The sequence below is a fragment of the Rhinatrema bivittatum genome, chromosome 6, assembly GCF_901001135.1.
Source record: "Rhinatrema bivittatum chromosome 6, aRhiBiv1.1, whole genome shotgun sequence".
NCBI lineage: Eukaryota > Metazoa > Chordata > Amphibia > Gymnophiona > Rhinatrematidae > Rhinatrema > Rhinatrema bivittatum.
Genome location: NC_042620.1, coordinates 249,574,750 through 249,600,840, shown reverse-complemented (window position 1 = coordinate 249,600,840; position 26,091 = coordinate 249,574,750). Strand labels below are relative to the sequence as shown.

The window sequence follows — 26,091 nt, the reverse complement described above, 5'->3', positions numbered from 1 at the left end:
CAAGGATGACTAGGCAGCTGCCTTACAAACTCCTTCTAGCAAAACTGAGCTCCTCTGCCTAGGATGAGGTTTTTATCTTTCATAGAGTGAGCCTGGAGTGCTACTAGGAGCTGCTAACCTGAAATTAGGTAGGTCGATGATATTGCCTCCTTGAACAATCCAGCTATCGTGGCCTTAGAAGCCACCTGTCTTTTTTTAGCCCCACCAAATGCTACAAACAGCTTGCCTGAACTCATATAAAGGAAACTTGTCTACTTACTTTCAAAAAGAAACTAAAGAAATGGCTGTTCTGCCGAGCCTTCCCCGCCAATAGCCCAACAGCCTGATTTAAAACTATCCCATCACTTATGTAAATAAACAAACGTTAATTATGCTCGCGGGTCGTCATGAGGTAGGCTCCTTGCCTCCCTCCTATATTCCATTGTATATAGTAATTTATTTTTGTTCTCCCTCTCTTTTTTTTCCTTCTCCCAGTTAAGGCATCCTTGTTTTAATGTAACTTTTTGCTCCTTTAAATTGTATCATGTTGACTGGTTGGTTACAGTTACTGCTTAGTTCGATATAAACCGAGTTGATTTGATTTGTATCAAGAAAGTCGGTATATAAAAGCCTTAATAAATAAATAAATAAAATATAACATTGGTTACCTTCTGGTATGTCAAGCAGAAATGATGGAACCAAACCTTGTGAAATTCCTAGATAGGGATAACTGCTGTACCGGGCCTACAGCTCTGAAATGTGTCTTAATGGAGAAAACTAATTTGAGGAAACAAGATTTTTGAGATAAGCCCTTCATTGATGCCTGTTTGAATGGCTCGAGGGCTGTCTGCCCAAGGCTGGTCGCCGCATCTCAAAAAAGATATAATTGCGATGGAGAAGGTACAGAGAAGGTACAGAGAAGGGCTACCAAAATGATAAGGGGAATGGAACAGCTCCCCTATGAGGAAAGACTAAAGAGGTTAGGACTTTTCAGCTTGGAGAAGAGATGGTTGAGGGGGGGATATGATAGAGATGTGTAAAATTATGAGAGGTCTAGAACGGGTAGATGTGAATCGGTTATTTACTCTTTCGGATAGTAGAAAGACTAGGGGGCACTCCATGAAGTTAGCATGGGGCACATTTAAAACTAATCGGAGAAAGTTCTTTTTTACTCAACGCACAATTAAACTCTGGAATTTGTTGCCAGAGGATGTGGTTAGTGCAGTTAGTATAGCTGTGTTTAAAAAAGGATTGGATAAGTTCTTGGAGGAGAAGTCCATTTAGAGAATAGCCACTGCCATTAGCAATGGTGACATGGAATAGACTTAGTTTTTGGGTACTTGCCAGGTTCTTATGGCCTGGATTGGCCACTGTTGGAAACAGGATGCTGGGCTTAATGGACCCTTGGTCTGACCCAGTATGGCATTTTCTTATGTTCTTATGTTCTTATCCCACTGGGGTACCACTGGGTGGAATGGTGGCCTAATGCGCCTTACTCCTACCAGGAAACAAACTATGTCTGGAATCACAGATACTGGGATGCCTTTAACTCTACCCCTTTAGCATGCTATGGCTGTTCCCTGGAACTTCAAAGAGTCAAGTGCCAGCTGTTTATTCCAGGCTAGCTTCCATGAAGTCTAATTCATGGGTTAACTGCTTTCCAGAGAAATTGGTCCTCTTACCAATTCTCCCAATCTGACCTAGGCTAGGGAATTAGGAAAGACTTCCATGCTTTTAGCTTAGTTGACATTACTGAGGCAGAATGAGCTCTCTTTCACAGTGTGCCCTTTCAAGGACCAAACCATAAGAGAGAATGTAGACAGGTCTTCCTGGATCTTGCCAGAGAAGATCCCAGTCCTTTGGCAGAGCCAATGGGACTCCATCTAGGAGTCTCACCAGATCCATATACCAGCAACTTCTTGGCCAATATGGGCTGCTAGAATGACCAGACATAGATGTTCCTCCATCTTCTTTATTGTTTGTTCTATAGGTGCCCATGGAAAGGAATAAGACGAGTGAGGTTATTAAATTTACAGATGATACAAAATTATTCAGAGTAGTTAAATCACAAGCGGATTGTGATACATTACAGGAGAACTTTGCAAGACTGGAAGATTGGGCATGCAAATGGCAGATGGAATTTAATGTGGACAAGTGCAAGGTGTTGCATATAGGGAAAAATAACCTTTGCTGTAGTTACACGATGTTAGGTTCCATATTAGGAGCTACCACCCAGGAAAAAGATCTAGGCATCATAGTGGATAATACCTTAAAATCATCGGCTCAGTGTGCTGCAGTAGTCAAAAAAGCAAACAGCATGTTAGGAATTATTAGGAAGGGAATTGTTAATAAAACGGAAAATGTCATAATGCCTCTGTATCGCTCCATGGTGAGACCGGACCTTGAATACTGTGTACAATTCTGGTCGCCGCATCTCAAAAAAGATATAGTTGCAATGGAGAAGGTACAGAGAAGGGCAACCAAAGTGATAAAGGGGATGGAACAGCTCTCCTATAAGGAAAGGCTGAAGAAGTTAGGGCTGTTCAGCTTGGAGAAGAGACGACTGAGGAGGGATATGATAGAGGTCTTTAAGATTATGAGAGGTTTTGAACGAGTAGATGTGAATAGGTTATTTACACTTTCGGATAATAGAAGGACTAGAGGGCATTCCATGAAGTTAGCAAGTAGGACATTTAAGACTAATCGGAGAAAATCCTTTTCACTCAATGCACAATTAAGCTTTGGAATTTGTTGCCAGAGGATGTGGTTAGTGCAGTTAGTGTAGCTGGGTTCAAAAAAGGTTTAGATAAGTTCTTGGAGGAGAAGTCCATTAACTGCTATTAATCAAATTTACTTAGGGAATAGCCACTGCTATTAATTGCATAAGTAGCATGGGATCTTCTTGGTGTTTGGGTAACTGCCAGGGTCTTGTGGCCTGGTTTGGCCTCTGTTGGGAACAGGATGCTGGGCTTGATGGACCCTTGGTCTGACCCAGCATGGCAATTTCTTATGTTCTTATGAGAAGTCATATATCTGGTTGAGCCTTGGCCACAAACACATGAGTGCATCTATGCCTCTGGACCCTGGCTATACTCTGCAACTGCAAAATACATCTACATTGGAGTTTGTAAGTGTTGTCATTCAGTCTGTACATGGGGAACTTCACTGATTTACTATCATCTGAAATGCTCTTAGACATATTGTCCATTCGCCTGGATCCAGCCTGTTCCTGCTGAGCCAATCGGCTTGCAAGTTCTTCTTCCCTGCTCTATGGGCTGCTGGAAGGAAATACTATTTCACTCAGTCGAGTGGACAGCCTGTTTCCTGCTCTAGTTGGGGGCTGCTAGTGTCCCTCCTTGATTGTTGACATATGCCACCACTGTGGCATTGTCTGTGAGAATCCTGATGGCTTTCCCCCTTACTAACAGGAGGAGCATATCTGAGCTAGCCTGATGGCTCTTGTTTCTAGCCTGTTTACAGAATAAGATATCTTCTCTCCTGGGCAATGCCCTTGGTCCACCTAGCCCTGGTAGTGTGCACCTCACTCCTGGCTGGCACCCATTGTGGCCATCACCCTGTCAAAGAGTTCTAGGGTCATCATTTTCTGAAGGCATTTGAGAGTTGAGCCCACCAAGTTAGGATATTTCTTACCCCTGCTGGCACCCGAAGTTGCCACTGGTAGTCCTGGTGGGGGATGGGGGGGGGGGGGGGGGGGGGAGGAAATCAGTGTGAAGGCAGCATCTGAATGCTAATACTTGGGGTCTATTAAAATGGACACATGATCTGATAATGACAACACCTGTCCCTGCCTTGCTTCAAAGCAGGCTTCCTGGATCTTCTGAGCCTGTGAGGCTTCTAAACTGCTGTCTGAACATTCTCACAACCCAGCCTAATTACAGAAGAAGGTGGACTATTGATTCAAAGGTCTGATGTCTCTCTTGAGCTGACTTGGCCCTTATAAGCAGGACTTCTAGATATAGGTGTGCCATAATGCCCTGCATATGCGGAGCTGCTGCTACCATAACTTTGGTGAAGACTCTTGGGGCTGCCGCTAGGATGAAAGCCACACTTGAAGCTGGGCATGCTCACCTGATTCACAGAATCTTATGTTCTAATGGGACACTGAGATGGGAATACACGAGTAAGCATCAAGATGTAATGCACTCTCTCGGCCTCACCAAAACTATTACAAACTGCAGCCTCTACATCCAGAAATGGAACATATGTATCTGCTGGTCCCCTTTTTTGGTACAATGCTGAGCATAAAGAACCATGTTTCTCTCACTCTCTTTTTTTGAAACCACACAGTGTATTGAGCAGGTGCCAAGGCCCTCCTCTTGTGGGGGACCCCCTGAAGCCAGAGCCCTGAAAGACATCTTTGCCAGGTTGCACCTTGATCAGCCAAGATTGTTAAGGCTGATTCCATCCAGGTCAATTCTGAGCTGTCTGGGAACTGTTGAACCCAATGCCAAGTGGTTTGTGTAACATAACCTTTGCAAGTGGAGGCTTTCAGAAACATTGCCTTTGTCATAAAGGCCCGTTTAAGGATTGTCTCTAGTTTCCTATCTTGGGGGTCCATCAACACTGAGCCCCTTCTACCAGAATGGTGGTCTTGAGCAAAACTGCCAAAACCAAGCATCAGCTCGTGAAATTCTGAGAAGGATATCCTGAGGCAGAGGGTAGCCTTGTTTAAAACTCTTCCCTCTCTTTTTGCTACCTTTCAGGGCATCCAGTTCCTTATGGACCATATCCTTAAGAGTCCTATATAAGGGGAATATCTTTGGTGGGTTCTTAGTAACCTTAAGGGAAGGACCCCGTTCTGTTGGGTCTTTAGTGAGAGTAAGTGACATCCCTAGAGGGGCCACCACACTGGTGATGAGAACAGCTGGCTCCTCTTTTCGGGATAGGCATATTATGGTGGAGCCATCATCATGTGATACCCAGTCCCCCTCTTCCTCCAGGGATCTCTGGGATGACCAGATCATGATGTTTCCCTGGGGGCCTGGGCGCCTGGGCAACCTTGTGCCTAGGGCAGAAAACATTTAGGGCAGCAGGTTGGTTAAGATTTGCTGCCTTCCAGCTCTGCTTATTCAGCAGAATCTTATTCAGCAGAGAACCACCCTCTGCTATCCTGTAACAAATCCTTATGGGTAGTGGGGAGATGAACACATCAAGGTGCCTAGTGGGGGCAGCAAAATCCTAAATCCATTCCTGAACATCCCCTTGAAGGGGATGCTGGATTTTCCTTTGGCTGCTGTCCCTAGGGAGCAAAGGTTATAACTTAGGAAACCAGAGATATTAGAATGCGTAGGTGCTTGTATGGCTAAATAAGCTTTGTGCATTTATATTATAAGCACCGGGGCACCAGTTTCCTGTCAGGGCTCTTATGGTGGGGCTGGCCCCCAGCATGCCTACAAGGGGAGGAAAAGGATTCCCCTCCCCAGATGGACCAATGATTCTGCTCTCGATTGCTCTTCCCAAGCTTGAGGGATTACACTAGAATCTTCCACTTGAGATACCCTCGCTGTGTTGCCAACCTCGCTTATTTCCTGCGAGTTTCAGCTTTATTTTCTAGTGATTTGCCTTTTTTTTTTTCAATTCACGGGTTGCTTCTTATTGGACGTTTATTTTCTGCCAATCGCGTTTTTTGGGCTTGGTGGGCGAGACTTGTGCCCTGCTGTTGCTGTGATTGACTGCTGCTGCTGCTGCTGAGGTCTGTCCATAGCAGGATCACCCAAAATTATTGCAGCAGCAAAGCCAGCCAGCGTTGGAAAGCTCACAGGAGCACATGGGCAGACCCCACACCGCAAGCAACAGCATCAGGTGACCAAAGAAGCTTTTATGCAGCACAGCAGACTTGAACGCTGAAGGGAGTGTAGCACTCAGCTGGCTACAAAAGAGAAGAGGTATCAGGAGGGGAGGAATGAGTGTGCTGGGAGCGGAGAATGAGTGTGAGGGGACCGGAAACGTACTTGGAGGGGGTGGGGAATAAGTGTGAGGGGGCCAGAGATGTGCTTGGAGGGGGTGGGGAGGAGGGGATGAATGTGGGGAGTGGGGAGGTGGGAATGAGTGTGAGGGGCTGATGTTTTATTTGTTCTACAACATTTTTTTATTTAATCTAATTATGGGGGGGGGGGGGGGGTTGTTTTGTTTTTTTATTTCTTCTCCCTGCAGAAGATCACCTTTGTAAGAAAGCCTGTCCATACCTGCTGACTACAGGTACAAAATAACGTGACACGGAAACCTGTAATGGTGGTTGTTTTTTTTTTATTATTTGTTCTACACCACTTTTGATTTCATCTAATTTTTTTTTTCTCAATTTTTTGTGCTTGTTTTTCTCGGAAAATAGTGCTTGTTCTTTCATGATAACCTGGCAACCCTGAAAAGAGCCTTCAGGGCTGAGTACCTGCTTGGTCCCACAGCCAGAGAATTCTCAACTGCCATGTGTAATCCATCTTAAAGTATAATGAACAACTGTGAACTGTCATTGTAACACTGCAGGGCTGTAAATTGAGTACCATCTCTTTAAGGGCTGCTAGGACTGTGGATTGCAAGACAACACAGAGGGTTTGGGCAGGCAGACCTTTTGGGGCATCCCCTGGAGTAGCCAGGCTCTCAGCCTTGCTGTGTGGCTAGAAGTTAATCAGGTTTGTTAACTACCGAGGCAAGCTGTCTAAAAAGATTTGTCAGACTGTTCACATCAGGTTAGTTCTGAACATTTCAGGAGGCTTATAACAGAATGCTCTGCTATTAGCTCTTATATCCGTGTAGGTTTATTTGTAGCTTAGTGAGCCAGTGTATTTTCCTGTGTCATATAAAGGAAAGCACTGCTGAAATTTAAACCCATGGTCTCTGTTTAGTGTTTACCAACTAAGCCACAGCAGCAGAACCAAGGAGATTGTGTTAAAATGAAATTATATGTTCAAGCAGCAAGGGGCAAATTTTGAGTCATTCTCCAGAGCAACAACAGTCATTTCCACCATACCGAAAGATCAGCTCTGCAGCTCAATAGGACACAGAGTTGCTCTGGTATCGCTTAAACTTACAAGTAACTGTGCCTCTTAGCCTGGCTTGCTGTACTAATATGCACATGCATATTAAAAAATGTATAGTGTCTATCAGTGAGTTGAGCTGTCTCATTGCTGCTGGGTTAGCAATTGAATTGCAGGTCTTTACAGTTATATCCTAGTAGTAGTATTATACTATGGGGAATTGTATATGCATATATATTGCAGTATTATAGATAACTGTCTGCAGTGCCCGAGAAACAACCAGGAAAACAGCCCAACTGTGCCGGGACCCAGAAAGGAGGAGGGATTAGGCTTCACCTCCCCCATGATGAATAAGCACATTTAGTTGTTGCTGTTCCTTACTACCTCAAGAGAACCATTGCCTGCTGCTAAGCAGACACAGCTTCCACTTACTTCTAATGATCCTTCGTCAAGGAGAGAGACAAATGAGGAGAGGGAGAGGAGCACAGAGAGAGAGAGAGAGAGAGCAGTCTTGCACGCTCACTGTTATTTATTTATTTATTTTTTAAGTGGGCTGCCAGGTTTCTGAGGATCCAGAAACTTCTCTCTGGATGCTCCACAGACTCGTAAGGATACTGGGATAGCCATCATTCTCTGGGGGCTCCACAGACCGCTAAGAGTACTGGGGTAGCCATTGTTCTCTGGAGGCTCCATCAAACCCTAAGGATACTGGGATAGCCAACCAGGGTTCGACCAGGGCTGGACCAGGGAGAGTGTTCCCACTGGGAAGAATCAACCCCTAAAGGCTGTTGACCCAGGAACAAATAGGACTCAACCAGGCCAAGACCACATCCTGATTCTGGGAGCTACATACTCTTCATTTTTTCACAGTTGTCAGAGACAGAGACTACTGGTATTGGACCAGGACCATACTTCCTTTATACCCCAGAGTGAGATCATTAAAGAGGCGTGTCCTCTGTCTCCATCACCTGTGAAGGAGGGAAATCCCATATGTAATGACTGCTCTAGCAGGACAACAAGAAAGTAAAAATAACATAAGATACAGAGAGAAAGCAATGAAAAAACAGAGAGACAAATATACTAACCAAAGTAACTGTCATTCAGAGCACACTGTACCCTACCTGATAGCCCTTCTTACGGCAGAAGCGGATGCAGACCTGCACTGTGAGTTTGGTGGAGGTACCACTGCTGCCTGCAAGGGCTAATGGGTTCCCTGAATCCAGAAAACATCCCATATATCCAGGCACTGTGAGAAAAATACATACAGAATATGGAAAAGAGATACTACCTAGCACTATGGAAAAGCAAGTTTGCTTTACTGTAAACAGTATTCTCCATAGATAGCAGGATGAATTAGCCATGATATGTGAGGCAATGTCATCTGAAGGTGCTGAACGGATCCTTCTCTCTTAGCTCATAAAGCTTTTGCTCTATTGAGCATGTACAGGAATTCCAGCTAGGGCATTGCCTCATGAGCCCCTCAGTCGGTTTTAGAGCGAAATTTAGGTAGGTACTTAACTCTCCAGGGAGGCGGACAAGTATTTAGCATGGCTAATTCATTTTACTGTCTATGGAGAACACTGTTTACAGTAAGCAATCTTGTTTTCTCCATCAACAAGCAGAGCTGATTTAGCCATGACACAGGTGGAGTCCCATACTGAGGGTTATAGCAGAGTACTTAGTGAAAAAGCAACCCAAATCCCCACCATGGAGAGTAGACTACTAGGTGAACAGACTACACAAGATGCCATTCCAAATTTGCTGTCACTTCTTGATAGATTGTCAAGACAGTAAAGAGATGTGAAGATATGCATTGACAACCACATTGCAGCTTTGCTGATGTCCTCGATTAGCACAGCTCACAGATGAGCCACGGATGCAGCCATGGCTCTCACTTGATGAGCCTTAACTGTCTGTAATCTGGAAGACTGGTAGCACATAACAGTACAAGATACAGTTTGCTAGCCAAATGGACAATGTATCTTTGGCAACTGCTATGCCTGTATGGTTAGAATTGTAAAAGATGAAAAGTTGCAAAGTCAAATGATGTGGCTGAGTCCTTTTCTGGTAGTAAGCCAAGGCTTTTTTACGGCCCGATGTATGAAGGGCTTTTTCCCCTTCATGTGCATGTGGCCTTTGAAAGAACATGGGTAATATGACAATTTGATTATGAAAAGCTGAGACCACCTGTGACGGGGTCACTATGCCAATCCGGGTAGATAGAATAAAGCCAGGAACAAAAAAACTCTCTGGAACCAAAGTCCTAGAAGGAGGGGGAAGAAAACCCAGGTGACACAGAGTCAAGGATATACACTGGTGGCTTCCCCTGTAACCATAGAGACAAACTCACAGGTGTGGGAGGTTAAGGGTGGGACTTCCCCGGAGCCAATCAGCTGGCAGAGGAGGAGGAGTTACAGAGTATAAAAGAGACTCCCTAATGCAGTAGTTTCAGTCTCCTGCTGGGGACTGAAGGAGAAGGACAAGGACCATGCTAGCTGCTCTAAAGGACTAGAATGGTGATGCTCCTGCTTAGATGGATGGCTGGTGTGACTTCCAGGAAGGTGAGCTGGTAGATAAAGACTGTTTTACTATCTGGATGTACCTATTTAAAAGGATATTGTTTTGAGAGACTACTGGTGGGTGGTTGTATCTGAAGGGACAAGGAAAATATCCTGAGAGATACAGTGGGAGGTGGCAGTTAGGCCCATGGGGCCAGACTTTTGAACTTTATGACATTACAGAGAACGTCTAATTGAGTTTGCAAGTAGCCAGGAAGGCTCTTTCAGGGATGGGACCAGTGGAACCGTGACACCACCCTATTATGTAAGAACTGCATAAATGGAGACTAATGCTTGAAGCTCATTGACTCTTCTGGTTGACATGATTGCAATAAGGAATAATACTTTTCATATGACAAATTTCAAAGAAGCTGACTAATGGTTCAAATAGTAGCTTCATAAGTTGTGCCAGAATGATATTAAGGTCCCATGGAATAGGTGGTTTGGCCACTGGAGTTTTAGTAGGCCTTTCATAAACTTTGACATTAACAGATGAGTTGAAATTGGCCTGCCTTCTACTTTAACAAGGTAGGCTGTTATGGATAAAGGTGTACTCTGACTGAAAAGATACTAAGTCCTGAAGAGGAAAGACTGTATAAGTAGTGAAGCATCTCTTGTGGCTCTCATGTAAACAGGTCTAGGGAATTTTATTGACATCAGGCTAAACTGTTTCCATTTAAAGCTGTAAGAGCTAGTTAAGAGTTTTCTAGCAGACATCTTCATCTTTGTTGGGTAAAGAAAATGATGTGATTAGCGTGTGCTCAATATCCAGGCTGTCAAGTTGAGGTAGGATCAGCCCCTAGAGGGATTGGGAGGGCTGATGGACAGCTGTACTATGTACTCAAACCATACCTGTCTGGGGTATGCTGGTGCAATTAAGCAGGCCCATTCCTTGAGTGCTTTTTGCATTGTCTTGGCTATCAGTGGAATTGATGGTAAAAGCATACATAAGATCTGTATTCCAGGTGAGCAGAAAAGCATCTTGAGTGGACCTGAATTTGCTGAGTAGACTAGAACAAAACTTTTCCACTTGTTTTCCTTTGATACAAAGAGGTCAGTTGAGAGATGTTTAACAGCCTGTCAGCTATCAATTGATGTAGGGACCATTCATGAGGGTGATTCACCCCATGGAGGTGATGTGCTGTTGATCTCCAGAAGATAAGTCATTCATAGAACAGCTTGACAGTCGCATACTCATTTCCATATTTTTCATGGCCTCTTGACAGAATACATGGGCCTCATGCCTCTTTATTGACATAAAACATGGCTACTTGATTGTCAGTTTGGATGAGAACTCTCTTCCCCCTCAAGATGATGGGGGGGGGGGAGAAAGCACTCAAGGAATGTCCGACTGCTTGGAATTCTAACAGGTTGATTTGAAACAGTCTTTCTTATGCCAACTATGTCCCTTGAGTTCAGAAGGTACCCATATATGCTCACCATCCTTTGGAAGTGTCTGTAGTTAGAATCACCTGTTGAGGAAATAGCTGGAGGAGAGTTCCCTTTGCTAAGATGTGGGGATCTAGCTGCCAGTGTTTATTTCATTTCCTGCAAGACATTCACTAAAATTGACAAGAGCGAGTCAATTGGTCCCACTGAATGCAGAAGCTCCATTGGAGGACTCGCATGTGAAGGGGGGTTAGCAATACCACCATAACTGCTGCTACCATGTGGCCAATTACAACTAACACTTCTGTGGCTGTTGACTGCTTCATGTTCACCAAATGATGAGCAAAGACCCTGAGAACATTTGCTTGAATGCTGTCTCCTGCAGAGAGTCTATCCATGCTACAATTTGATTCTCTGAGATAGGATGAGGGTTGGGTTTTTTGGTTTGTTTTTTTTTAAATTCACCAGAAATCCTAGGGATTGTAGGCGTTGAATTGTCTTTTGCAAGGAGGTAAATACACTCTTGAAGTTGACATAACTAGCCAGTCTTCCAAGTAAGGGAAAACACAGATGCCCTGATGATGGAGTGTGCTGCTAACACAGCTAGGCATTTGGTAAAGACCTTTGGTGCTGCTGAGACACCAAAAAGGAATACTTGATACTGGTAATAAGAGGATCCCACCACAAAGCAAAGATAGTGCCAGTGGGAAGGATGGATGGGTATAAGCATCCTTCAGATCCAGAGGGCACATCCATTCCCCTATCTGGATGAAGGGCGTTCGTCTTGAATTTCTCTCGTAACAGATATTTGTTCAGACTTCTTAAATCCAGGATAAGTTTCAATTCCATGGATTTTTGGGGATGAGAACAGCAGGAGTAGAAACCCTGGCCATGTTGTTTGGGCAGGATAGGATATATCATCTGCTGTTTGAGGAATGACTCCACCTCCAGGCACAGCTGCACTGAGTGAACCAGTTCCAAATTGAAGGCTGAGCAATGGGGAAGTCAGGAGAAATGCAAACAGACTCCACAATCTTAAATACCCATCGATCCTTTGATTTTTGCACCAGTTCTTCAGGTAGAAACAAATTCTCCCCACTACTAGAAGGACTGAGTGTGGAATCTGGAGATTGGTCAAAAACTTGGCCCAGGTTTTGGCTGGACCTGTTGAGTTCTTGTCTGATGCCTTTCATGCTGCTGGCCTTGTGCCCTAAGTTTCTATTGCTTCAAAAGCAGTGGAAGAACATGGGACTGCTGAAAGTATGACTGCTTAAAAACTAAGCAGGGCTGCCTTGAAGTCATCTGTGGATTAGAGCCTGCTACATGTTGCTACTTGATCTGAGCAACTGTTTCCTTGAGTTTGTCTCCGAAAAGGTGATCTCTCAGACAGGGTACATCAACTAGCTTATCATATCAAAATATTTTTAAAGGTTTTTTTTTTTTTTTTTTTTTTTTTTTTCAGTCTTATCTCCTACCTCCTTCTTGTAGTATCAAGGATGATAACTCTTACTCCTATTTTCTCCTCATTTTCAGTAGATACTTATAGGCCATTAATGTGGTCCATCTCATCTCCTTTTTCCTCTCTCTCTCTCTCCTTCCTCTTTCTCTCAGGATGTCTAGAAGTCATCCTTTCTTTGGATTCTGGTGATCTCAGATTCCACTTGCAAGATGGAGATGTCTTCCATTTGTTAGAGAACTCAAAACAGTTTAGTTGAGTCTAAAAGAATTTGGAACTCCAAATTCAAACACATGAAAGGGTGGAAAACTCTCATCCAAAACCAAAGTCTCCATGGAGCTTAAATTTAAGACTTGGAAAAATAAGAGCACAGCTTAAGACATGCTGCCTCCTTGGAAGCAAAAAGGATCCACAAGAGCAAAATGATGATCTCTAGAAAAACACTGGGGACACTACCTTTGTTTGCAGCTCCCCCATGTGGCAGCCAACCTGTCTTCTCCTCATACCTAAATGGTATATTCCTTTCTAAGTATTAGTAGGGGACTAACAGGATTCCTACATTTTTATTAGGCCCTGAGCCCCACAATGTATGTGAAGGGCTTTCCGAAGCCTAAGAACAGTACTTTTCTGCTTGGTCAACCCTGATGAGATAGAGGGTCTATGGGCCTGCTCCATCAAGGTGGAGCTCCTGTTCAACTTGGCACCCAGGGAGACTCCACAGGAGGAGTAATGGTTGTGGCTTTTTAGAGACATACTCAGTTCCTTCCATCTTTTAAGCTCTGGACTTCTGAGAGCAAAGAAACGTTTGGCCAAAGTGGTGATGGCAGCTGGACTGATAATGGTTCAGTCCTAGGCACCAGTAACAAATCTTATGTCCATCAGTAAAGGACATTTTCATACCACATTTGCAGTCTTTGAAGCAACAGATGGTGTACTTCTTAGTGCCGGACATTCTGTGAAGGAGCAATTTTTAAATTTTTTTAGTTAGCACTGAATAATGCTGTTTGGTGGGGTTGCCAACACAGTAAGACAACATAATAGATACATTTAAAGAATTTAACATTATAAGAGATCTCTTAAAGACATGGTACACATAAGATGGCATACTGGTTCAGACAAAGGATCCATCAAGCCCAGAATCTTGTTTCCAACAGTGGTCAATCCAAGTCGCAAGTACTCAAACATTAATAGATAATGCTAGAGCTTGGACGAATAAAGACTGAGGGGCTCATTAAGCAATGCCTGTGCAGGAACTCCCACATACACTCAGAAGAGCAAAAGATCTAAGAGAGAAGGGTCTGTTTGGCACCAACTGATGCCAACCCATGTGTCATGGCTATTTCAGCCCTCCTTGTCAATGGAGAACACAACAAACAACCATGGAACAGGAAAATAACTCCATGCATATGCTTACATATGAAATTAAGACTATAGAAAACTCAATCTATTAACATTCAACCAGTTACTTTTCCTGCTAGGGAAAGAAGCAGATCATGGAAGCAGTGGAGGATTGTCTCTAATGTGACATTCTTTTGCAGATCCTAAAATGGCAGCTTACATGGCCTTAAAACAGCAGGTTTTGCTAGGCTTGTATTTTATACTGGATATTTTTTCTATTTTGATTCTTCACACAAAGTTGAAAAAAATCATTGATCATAGTGCAATGCAAATTTAAATAAAACAGGATATTTATTTTTATCCTGCATTGGTTTATACTGAGAGCCATTTTTGAAGCTCCATGAGACACCTGTCTCAACAAAGATGGATATAGAGAAATGTCTTTACACCCATGATTCCAGAACAGCAGCAGGGCAGGGGGGGGGGGGGGGACAAGATATCGAGGAGTTCTGGTGGTTACCAGAGTGAGGGGGCAACGAGCTACAGAAGAACTGGGGGTATGTTTATGAGGATATAAAGCTGTTTTTTGTTTTGTTTTTTTTTAAGGAGGAAGCTGGGTTTATTGGCTTCCTATGAGGACCATGTGGGTGCCTGGGGTTGGGTCAGGGGCAAGAAGGGTGTCTTACTACTTCCTTACTATGACAGGTGGGGATGTCACAATACTTCCAGTAGATGCCGTCTTCTGTCTCAGACACATAGCACCAAGGTTGCACATCACCGTCTGGGTTCCTATAGAGAACAAGCCAATATGTGCTTAAAACTTTGAAACTCCTAGTAACATTGCACCTCATAACACCTACACATAAAATAACTTGTTTATAATCCAGCAAATCTGCTTCTCATAATACAACAAAAGCATAAAGAACACAGCTCCCACACTTTCCCTTATACATATTGTACATCAACCCTTAGATAGTACTTAAGATGGCAGTCTTGAAAATGACCTCTATTTTTAGTCAGCATATAAACAAATTAATAAACCCTTATGAAAATTTTAAATCTACTGCTTTGAATAGTATTCCGAAAGATTTTCCCAACTGAATTGCATTTGTCCCTAGCCTTCTCCAATAACTATATAATAGGCAATATAAAAGGATAGTCTAATAATTAAAACTTATCAAATGTTACTCATGTAGATAGATATAGCAATAAAAGGCACTTTATGTGCCCAATAAAATCACAAAATACTATTTAATAGGAAACAATTCAGTACATTAGTCAATTCACCAGCACAGTATCTGATCACCCTTAAAGATGAGAGCTTATTTATTAATTAGCAAAGAAACTGCAACTGCATCTAAATGGCAGATGCAATTTTATATGGACAAGTGTAAAATAATGTACATAGAGAGAAATATTACCAACTACAAGTATGATGCTGGGTTCTGTGAGTCATCCAGGAAAATGACCTCTGAATCCTTGTAGACAATACCTTGATCTTTGGTTCAGTGTGTGGTGGTGGTGGTTCAAAAGGCAAATAAAATGTTAGGAATTATTTGGAAAGGAATAGAGAACAAAACTGAGACTATCAAAATGCCCTTGCATAGATTCATGGTGTGACTAACCTTGCATATTGTGTGTAGTCCTGTTAATCCATTTCAAAAGAGATAGAAAAGGTACAGAGAAGGGTAACAAAAATGATAAAGGGAAAGGAAAAGCTCCCTTATGGAGAGAGGCTAAACAGATTAGGGCTTTTTAGCTTTGAATGGAAATGACTGAGGGATCTTATTGAGAATTATAAATTGGATGGAATGGGTAAACAGGGAATAGTTTATGAATTAAAACATTTATTGTCCACTTATTTCTGCTAGATGATTATTTACCCTTTCAAACAACATTAGGACTAAGGAACACTCCATGAAACTAGCAAGCAGCAGACTTAAAACAAATTGTAGGAAGTATTTTTTTCATAAGACTTCTGAAAGAGATAAGCCTTTAGCTTAGGTGTGGCATTTGAGTTCGGGTTTTGGAGAGTGAGAAGCTCTTAGAATGTTTCCTTAAGAGTGAGGCCTATCCCCTCAATGACTATATTTTTGGAGGAAAATCATTGCTAGGCTCTCCCTGCTTGTTAAGAATCTACCTTAAGTTTAGGACAGAAACTTTATCTAAGAAGATTTTCTCACTGAGAGTTGTTTTCATGGGTCTGAAGCCTGGGTTCCTCCAAGAGATGGCCATCCCTTGGATCTGGAGGGCGAGACACTGAAGACCTGCTAGCTCCTTTCTAGGTTACAGAAGGACTGCAGTGATAGTAGCACTCCAGAGAGTTTTCTACACTTGTTTGGAGAACTCCTATTTTGGTTTGAGAGGAGGTTTCTGACACCCCCCTCCGCTCCTGTGGAGACTGGGATGTATAGCCTGATCATTGACATCTGCAGACCTTTCCCTCTGAAAGGTCATCAGAACTGAGTTTGGAGGAAGAAGAACAGAATTGGAGACCCACCACTGGATCCCCCCCCCCCCCCACAGGCACAGGCTGGGTGAAAGGAAAAACAATTGTGGACTCGGGTAGGAAGGGGATTTTCCCCTATAGACTGGGCCTCGTACACACTCAGTGCAGGAGTGGTAGGAATCACCTGAGCCAGAGACACTTACACAGAGAAGGGACATTCAGCTGTAATTCCAGTTTACTGATGACTGGACATTGATTTAACTCTTCTATAGCATCAGAAAAATATTTGAACACCTAGTTCTGTGTCCAGCTCATCTGTTCCAGTTCAGCAGCACTACAGCACATCATCTGATAAACAAAGATGCACAATCGAAAGATTCATGCCACTTCCTGGGCCATAAGCATCAGCTTCCTTCCACAGAAAGGACTCACCCCTGGGATAAAACCAGCAAGAGGGGGCAAGTACTGCTGAAGACAGTTCAGAATAAATTATTTTATGTGCAAAATTTAGATCATTTGACTTGTGTCATTCCTTTCTCATCCTCTGCACGCTTTGTCAAGGTGGCTATATTATGGCATTGGCATTTTACAACTCCACGATATTTTTAAGGATCCTCCACTTGTTTCTTATACTAAAGGATCCAGTTTGAGAGACTTTCTGATTCTAGCCTTCAAATTTCTGGACACACATTCACCTCCATAGGATCTCATAGACCTTGCAGATCGTGCACAGTTTGTTATATCTCCATGGACCCTACATCACTATATATTCCATCAGCCAACAGGATTACTTTATATCAACATACTACATGCCTTTCGATAGGAGTAATTTATGCGACTGAATGTTCATGGAAACAATTTTATATAGGAAAGAGCAAATGCACTTTGAAAACCTGGATAATTGAGCATAGATGAAATTTTAATAGACAGTGTATGACAGCACCGCTGGTTTTGCATTGTCTAGAAGAATCACATGAATTTGCTCAACTCCGATTTTGTGCTTTGCAAGAGATTATACCACAATGGTGTGGAGGTAATTTTGATCAGAAACTTCTGCAATCTGAACAGAAATGGATACACAGACTGAATACTATACAAACTATGGGATTGAACTCTGAACTGGACCTTAGTGTTTTTCTTTGTTTTTCTTCAAACTGTTTTTCTTTAAAATGTTTTCCTGTCAAATGTCGTCTTTAAAAGGTTTTCTCTTTTGACAAAACTTTTTTGAATGATTTTTACGTTTTTGATTGTCTTTTGTGTGTGGTGGTGGGCCTTGAGATGGGTACTTTTCGTCTCTGGGTGTTGTGAGCATTCTGTGTGCTTGTTTTTGGGTTTTTTACATTTTATTTATATTCTTTTTCTAATGTTTTATGCTCTTATTGAGTATTATAAAAAATGTTTAGGTTTTATTTTTGAGTAATTTGATATTTTTTTTTTTATCTGATTATTATTTATTAGGTTATGTCACAGTGTATGAATTGTAAACCATTGTGATAATCCCACTTAACGACAGTATATAAAAGCTGTTAAATAAAATGTCAAAGGCCTTGCTGAAATCCAAGTAATCTACGTCTAGCACTCTCCCTTGATTCAACTATCTGGTCACCCAATCAAAAACTGATGTGTGGATCTGGTCTTCTCCACTTGAATTGTTGCAAATCTATATGAATATCCTGAAAACCCAACTGGGTAGATGTGTCTCCAGGAAAGAGTTGGAAAACACTATTCTATTTAGATAAACATAACAAGGTGGCAATTGTGCAAATGCTATAATCACTGTACCAGAAAAACACTGATCACAGCTCTAACAGATTTTGAGAATGATGAAGCTGTCATCACATGGTATATTCCCCTTCCAACCAATAAGATACTCTATGCTAGAAAACTGGACATTGTTGTATGGTTTATTGGGTTTTATATACCGATACATCAGACAAGCCTTCACATCGGTTTACAAAAATGAGACCAAAGGTAGAAATATAATATTCGTAAAATAGTAACAGCTAAAAACTACACAGGATAAAAATAAATTAGCTGTTAAAAGATAAAGCTCATAAAATCACAAAAATGGCATGTCTGATAGCAATGTCAGTATTGAGCAACTATTCTATGGATCATATGAAGAGTGAAAATCCTTAAGTACCAAGAAATATTATCAGAGACCAGGAATATTTATTGAAAAATCACAGAAATAGTCCCAATTGTATTGAGTACCACTGGCCTGATAAAGAAGAACTTCCAAGCATATCATGATATGTAGCCTATACATATTGTAGTAAATTGGAGGGGTTTGGAAATGGATTCGGACCTATCTAAGGACTAATTTTTTTTTTTTTTTCTTATGTAACTTGACTGCCAGCCAGGGGTGGAGAAAAGGGTGATCTATATTGACCTCCTACTGATTTTATTTAGGAGAAGAACTCTGGGCACACATTGGCCCTTTTAAGACTAGGACATTCGATAACATCCCCATGTGCCTGGGGAAATATAGTTACAACTTTTGAGCTGTAGGTAACATTCCTGAAAATAACATGGCTTGTGAATTTTCAGGCAAGTCACATTATTTGATAAGAACATTAAAATATGGCCATACTGGCAGACCAAGGGTCCATCAAGTCCAGTATCCTGTTTCCAACAGTGGCTAATCCAGGCCATAAGAACCTGGCAAGTACCCAAAAGCTAAGTCTATTCCATGTTACCATTGCTAATGGCAGTGGCTATTCTCTAAGTGAACTTAATAGCAGGTAATGGACTTCTCCTCCAAGAACTTATCCAATTGTTTTTTAAACACAGCTATACTAACTGCACTAACCACATCCTCTGGCAACAAATTCCAGAGTTTAATTGTGCGTTGAGTAAAAAAGAACTTTCTCCGATTAGTTTTAAATGTGCCCCATGCTAACTTCATGGAGTGCCCCCTAGTCTTTCTACTATCCGAAAGAGTAAATAACCAATTCACATCTACCCGTTCTAGACCTCTCATGATTTTAAACACCTCTATCTTATCCCCCCTCAGTCGTCTCTTCTCCAAGCTGAAAAGTCCTAACCTCTTCATTGCCACATCCTCTGGCAATGAATTCCAGAGCTTAACTATGTGCTGAGTGAAAGAATTTTTTTGTTTTAAATGAGCTACTTGCTAACTTCATGGATTGCCCCCTGGTCCTTCTATTATCTGAGAGTGAGTAACAAATTTACATTAACTTGTTCAAGTACTTTCATGATTTTGTAGACTTCTAGCATATTCCCCCCCCCCCCCCCCAAGTCATCTCTTCTCCAAACTGAACAGCCCTAACTTATTTAGCCTTTCCTCATAGGGCAGCTGTTCCATGCCCCTTATCTGCACTTTCTCCAGCGCCGCTATATCCTTTTTTGAGATGCAGTGACCAGAACTGCACACAGTATTCAAGATGTGGTCTCTCCATGGAGCGATACAGAGGTATTATGACATCCTGTTTTATTTTCCATTCCCTTAATTCCTAACATTGTTTGCTTTTTTGATTGCCTGGGCCAATTATTTCAATGTATTATCCACTATAATGCCTAGATCTCTTCCCAGGATGATAACTCCTAAGATAGAACCTACTATTATGTAACTACAGCAAGTGTTACTTTTCATTAAATGCATCACTTTGTCCATGTTAAATTTTATCTGCCATTTGGAAGCCCAATCTTCCAGTCTCGCAAGGTCATCCTGCAATTCATCACAATCCGCTTGAGATTTAACTACTCTGCATAATTTTTTTGTCATCCACAAATTTGATCACCTCACTCATTGTACCCCTTTCCAGATCCTTTATAATTATATTAAAAAGCACTGGTCCAAGTACAGATCCCTGAGGCACTCCACTGTTTTTACCTTTTTCCACTATGAAACCTGACCATTTAATCCTACTGTTTCTTGTCTTTTAATCAACTTGCAATCCACAAAAGGATCACCTCCTATCCCATGACTTTCTAGTTTTCTTAGAAGCCTCTCTTGTAGGACTTTGTCAAACACCTTCTGAAAATCCAAATATTACACATCTACCGGTTTACATTTGCCCACATGTTTGTTTACCCCTTCAAAAAAATGTAGGAGATTTGTAAGGCAAGACTTCTCCTGGGTAAATCCATGCTGGCTATGTCACATCAAACCATGTCTATCTAAATGTTTTGTGATTTTTTTTATTCTTTATAACAGTTTCCACAATTTTTCCCAGCACTGAAGTCAGGCTCACTGGTCTATAGTATTCATGGATCATCCCTGGATCCCTTTTTAAATATCAGGAGTTATATTGGCATCTTCCAATCTTCAGGTTTATTGGATAATTTTAATGATAAATTACAAATTTTTACTAATAGGTCTGAAATTTCATTTTTTAGTTCTTTCAGAACCTTGGGGTGTATACCATCCAGTCCAGGTGATTTACTACTCTTCAGTATGTCAATCAGGCCTACCACATCTTCTAGGTTCACTGTGATTTGGTTCAGTTCTGAATCATCACCCATGAAAACCTTCTCCAGATGGGTCTCTCTCCAATATCCTCTTCAGTAAACACTGAAGCAAAGTTTAATTTCACACCAGAAATTGACCTGATTAATATATTGGAATGTAGCAAAAGCTGTGATGTGGAGACACATTATAGCATACCAAGCTAGTAGAAAGAAGGAAAGGAGCAGCAAGATTCTAAACCTCTTGTCCCAAACCTCTAAAAAAAAATTAATGGCAGCTAGAGGAGAGCTGAATACTCTGTTGGCTAGTAAGATGCAACAAAATTTGATGCATACAAATTTAAATCAGTGGGGGAAAAAGTGAGAATTCATAGCACGATTGGTTAAATATAATATGAAACCTAAAGGTTTAGCTTCACAGATTATACATGAATCCCAAACTCACACAAATGCCCCCTCCATATTGCAGGCATTTGAAAAGTTTTATTAAAAAAATTATACACAGCTTGCGCCTCATTTGACCAGAAAGGCAACTCTTCTTTGAGGATTTGATTCTTCCCCCAACTAAAAGATACATCTAGGAAGTTTTGATGCCCCACTTCAGTATAATGAAATACATAGAATTGTTTTCCAACTTAAATTATCTAAAACACCTGGCCCAGATGGCTTAGGCCCTGAATTTTATAAAATCTTGGCAGAGAGCATTTTGATGCCACTTAAGTCTGTTTCATGCAGCACGTAGAAAGGGAATGTTTGAAGCAAGTCAGAACTTGGAGATGGTAATTCCACTCCCCAAAGCAGGCAAAGACTCAAGATATCCAGAGTCATCATATCACATATCCCTGTTGAAGAAATTAAAATTTTAGCAGCGATTTCTCGCCTCTAGACTAAAGGTAATCCAAGAATTGGTATCTTGGGATCAAACTGGATGTATTAAAGATAGATTATCCAATTCAGGGCTGCCCCATCACCATCATTTGTTCTCACCTTAGAACCATTGGGCCAGATTTTAAAAAGGTTACCCACGCCGGGCCTATTTTCAAAAGGCCTGGCAATGTGTGTAAAGACCAGGGACATGTGTAAGTCCCGGGGCTTGCAAAAAGGGGTGGGGCAGTCCAGGGGCACGGCCAGAAGCCTCTGACATAGAGGCCATTTGCTGCTGTGTCGGAGGATCGCATGCTGGCAAGCTGCTGGTGTGCACAACTTGTGCCTGCCCAGAGGCAGGCACAAAATATAAGACAAAGGCCTTAAATTTATCAAGATTTTTTTCCTCCTATGTGTGTGAGACCCCCCCACTCACCTCCATCACCTCTAGAGATGGACTGCAGGGCTGAAAGTTAAAAAAAAAAAAAAAAAAAAAGGTGCTAAATTTGCATGGTGACAGCCCCTCTCTTGTCCCCACCCCACCTCCTTAACCATTAAACTCCCGCATCAGTATCAGAATCCACCTGACCTCCTACCCTTCCTGGGATAACTTTTTGATCCCTAGTCTAGTGGGGTCTGGAGTGTCCCCTAGAACCCAGGTTGCCCATAAACAAGGTCTTTGCCCTCATCACGTTAAGGGGCAAAGGCCAGGTGGTGCCATATTGAAAAATGGTGGCAGATACCAGGGATCATAAAGGTACCTTGGGAGGGATTAGTGTCAGTGGGGGAAGGGGGGGGGGGGTGTGAGATGGGGCTCTAGGGCTATTGGGGGAGGGGGGTGAAGGCTGGGGGGCTTCAATGGAAGAGGACTGATGAGGGGGGGCTTTGGTGGATGATGTTCAGGGAGGGTAATCCTGATACTGATGGGGGGGGGGGGGTGATGGACAGGGAGGAGCTTGATGATTAAGGGGGCAGGGTAGAGAGAGTGAGAGGTGCTGACCCCATGCAACTTTGGCTTCTTTTTTTTTTTTTTTTTTTTTAACTTTGGGCCAATGTAGCTCTTTAATTAGAAGCCCCGGAGCATCAGAATGTGGGTTAGCATCCTGATAATCCAGGGACGTTAGCTACAATTCCAGATACATAGCTAATGTTCTGAGAAATAACAGTTTGCAGCAAGCTGCATTATTTTATTTGCATATTTATGAGCTGCTTTGTATGCATTTGTAAACCGTATGCGTGCATAGCAGCTCATTTAAACACTTGCATTTATATATATATATATTTTTTTTTAAATGTGAGATTTAAAATATTGCACTAATATTGTGGGTTGGACCTTTATTGCGAAATAAACAGCAGATTTTGCTAGATAAATGCTGTGTTTTGTGTGACAAATATCTATCATAGCTTAGTATATGACCACCAACTTTGTAGGCATCTTGCACATAAGTTGTAGGTGCATTGTAGCTATTTTTATGCCCAGTGCTAGCAGTATGTGGTGCCACCTTGGAATATTTGGCTTGCTATAGACCTGCTATACATATATTTTAGGGATTTATCCTCCTTACCGGCAGTAGTTGTGGTTCCCCAGTCCAAGTTCCCCATTAGGGTACTTTTCTGTGTTGTAGGTGTGTTGGTGAGTTTGGTCCCAGTACAGGCATGGACGCCCATTCCTCACAGAAGTGTGGTTTTGGCTGCCTCTGTAGTCGGCCCCGTTCACTTTGAAGCACTCTGAAAGAACTGCAGAAACACAGAGAATAGGAAGAGTAGTTCAGGTCATTTTATGCTGCATGTTCCTGTATCCTGAAAATAGTTGCACAGCTTTATCTGCACTGTCGGCTCGTATGACAGAGCAGACTAGATAATGGCATTATCCTTAAAACATGAAATGGATAGATTCACCCAGATTGTTCACTTGTGTAATGACAACCCCTCTTTCCCAAATGCACTCTTTTTTTTTTTAGTACAGTTTTGCTGCAAGTGATCTCTTATAATAAAAGAGGTTGATTTGTTCATATAAGTTCTTTATAGATCATTATCAAGTATGGGAAGTGGCATCTCATGCTGTTTGATCTCCTTGTGATTTATAACAGTGCTTCTGTGGTTGCAACCAGGGGCATATGCTCTGATTTTATTGGTCACTTTTTGAAGAGGTGATCCTAAAGGGAGTTAAATGCTGGGGAAATGAGAAGGACATTGAATGCTTGAGAGGTAAGGAGGAGGTAGAGTGCTGAGGGGTGAATGCCATCTTTCCCCATCTCCCTAAACTCAGCAATGCAAATTTTGCTTGTCTGGCAAGTCTTCCTCTCCAAGGTGCAACATGTTTTGCAGCAGGAGTAATCAAGTCCAGAGCTGAAGGAGGGGGAATAGTGGGGGTGAGAGAGAAAGCCAGAATACAGGGTACATAAGAGAGAACTAGAGACACATAGTGAAAGATTGTGGCAGGGAAATGCAGGGGGCATAAGACCTGGGGAGGGGGTATGAGAAACCTGTGAAAAGGACTAGAAGGGGGCAAGAGCCAAAGGTTGTGAAACAGAGGTGAGGGTACGTGTGTGTGCGTGTGTGTGTGTGTGCACGCATATGTAAAAGAGCCAGAGGTGGTGATGAGGAAGGGGGTAAATGAGGGGCAGAGGTGATGGAGGGTGTGTGTGAGAGAGATTCAGTGGTGGTGAAGCAGGAGGGAGGGTGACGGAGAGCAAGAGGTGATGATGAGGGGGAGAGGCTTGAAAGAGAGTGAAACACACACATTTAATGGTGATGGAGGTGGGGATGGTATGTGTTCTCTCTCGCTCTCTTGGTCTTTCAAACCTTTCCCCTTCCAATCTTCTCCTCTGTCTCTCTCTATCCCCAAACCCCACTCCTCTTAATCTCTCTGGAAGCATGAGAGAGCCAGAAAAGGACAGGGGGGGGGGGGGCATAAAAGAATATTTATTAGATTTATATATCACCTCAGTCCAACATGAAGCAATTCATTAAAAACAAAGTACAAAACAGAACATTATCTTAACAAATTGATCTTTTGTTGATCAATGCCTAAAATAACTCAGATTTCTTCCTGATAAATTTACAAGCACCTAACCCTCTTCTACCTTTCACACTTCAGGATAAGACCTAGTTATTTTGTAAGTATTAACATTTTTTTCTAAAAGACAAAATCTTTTTGGAAACAGATATACTCTGGAAGAGTTCCACAACTTAGGAGCCACAATGGAAAAGGCCCGCTGAGCAGTCTTAAGCAAAAGTACTTCTGATGGCACAGGAATCATTAAACTCCTCAGGTGATCTCAGATTTTGCCTTGGTATTTTATGACAACTTCAAATATAATCTCTTGCCTTTAGGCCCCTATGATTTGTGCGGCTGCATTTTGGATCAGCTATAACTGATTCAAAGTCCTACAAGGACTGAGTTACAGTAATGCAATCTAGTTAACGACACAGCCTGGACTACACAAACTAAATTAGCCTTACACAGCAATGATCTTAATTGCCGAGCCATCCTCAAGACCCCATAAGCTGATTCTAGCATCACTGTGACCTGGGGGCTCATACCCAATTCTGAATCTAACATTATTCCAAATCACATACCATCAAGTGGACAGGCAAAGAGATGTTGTTTATAACCACCTGGGGGTCTACTGACTCTCTAATTGGAGAAAGTTCTTTTTTACTCAATGCACAATTAAACTCTGGAATTTGTTGTCAGAGGATGTGGTTAGTGAGGTTAGTATAGCTGTGTTTAAAAAAGGATTGGATAAGTTCTTAAAGGAGAAGTCCATTACCTGCTATTAAGTTCACTTAGAGAATAGCCACTGCCATTAGCAATGGTAACATGGAATAGACTTAGTTTTTGGGTACTTGCCAGGTTCTTATGGCCTGGATTGGCCACTGTTGGAAACAGGATGCTGGGCTTGATGGACCCTTGGTCTGACCCAGTATGGCATTTTCTTATGTTCTTAACCTCTGATGTCCCCACATTTAGCTTAAGCTTATGCTTATTAAATCATAAGACTGAGTTAAACTTTCAGCTCTCCAGGCCCTACATCCTTAAAATTGGCCATTGTCTACAAACAAATGGTAGTCTCTATACCTCTAGATCGAAAGATCAAACAAAGAGGCTGTAAATAGAGGACATGTGCTACTAATGCTAGTAAATTAATATAAAACTTCTTTGCATGACATTAGTATGGACTGTTAAGGCAAGCTAATTATAATATGTTAATGCACTTTAATATACTGGCCTCATAGTATGAAGAGGTTACAAATGCAGTGACTTTTTTTTTATAACAATTTATTTTCATATTCTCTTTTATAGATCAGTTTCTCGCCTTGGTCTTAGCTCGTTCCATAAGGTAAGGGTTAAATCCATGCCTGGGAAGCTCCTGGACCCTGCAGGTGTATCAAGAGAAGGAAAGTCTGTTGGAGGATCAGTCAGGCAATTACAAGGCAGAAGGCACACAGCAGTTATAATTACTGCTCCCTCCCCTGCCTGCAGCATCAAACAGATTCATCAAAATGGTTACCAACTTCAGAGTAGGCAGGAGAATAGTAAAAAAAAAAAGCCAGGGCCACAGGAATTCCAGTGATCACCCTCAAGGAGAAATGCTGACAAACACCATATCCTTCTTTTCCTTAATGTGG

At 42.0% G+C, this 26,091-nt stretch overlaps 1 protein-coding gene across 4 annotated transcripts in view; it reads right to left on the bottom strand.

The window, feature by feature from the left end:
* The window catches only part of KREMEN2 (kringle containing transmembrane protein 2), a 61,943-nt gene that overhangs the window by 24,256 nt on the left and 11,596 nt on the right, over nt 1-26,091 (bottom strand). For 3 of the 4 annotated variants that reach the window (XM_029606767.1, XM_029606769.1, XM_029606768.1), the window contains exons 2-4: nt 23,022-23,193; nt 14,410-14,501; nt 8,093-8,217 (exon numbers count right to left, since the gene is read on the bottom strand). In XM_029606767.1, the coding sequence (XP_029462627.1) occupies nt 8,093-8,217; nt 14,410-14,501; nt 23,022-23,193 (389 nt within the window). The remainder of the gene's footprint in view (nt 1-8,092; nt 8,218-14,409; nt 14,502-23,021; nt 23,194-26,091) is intronic. The other variant, XM_029606770.1, reaches the window with a different exon arrangement.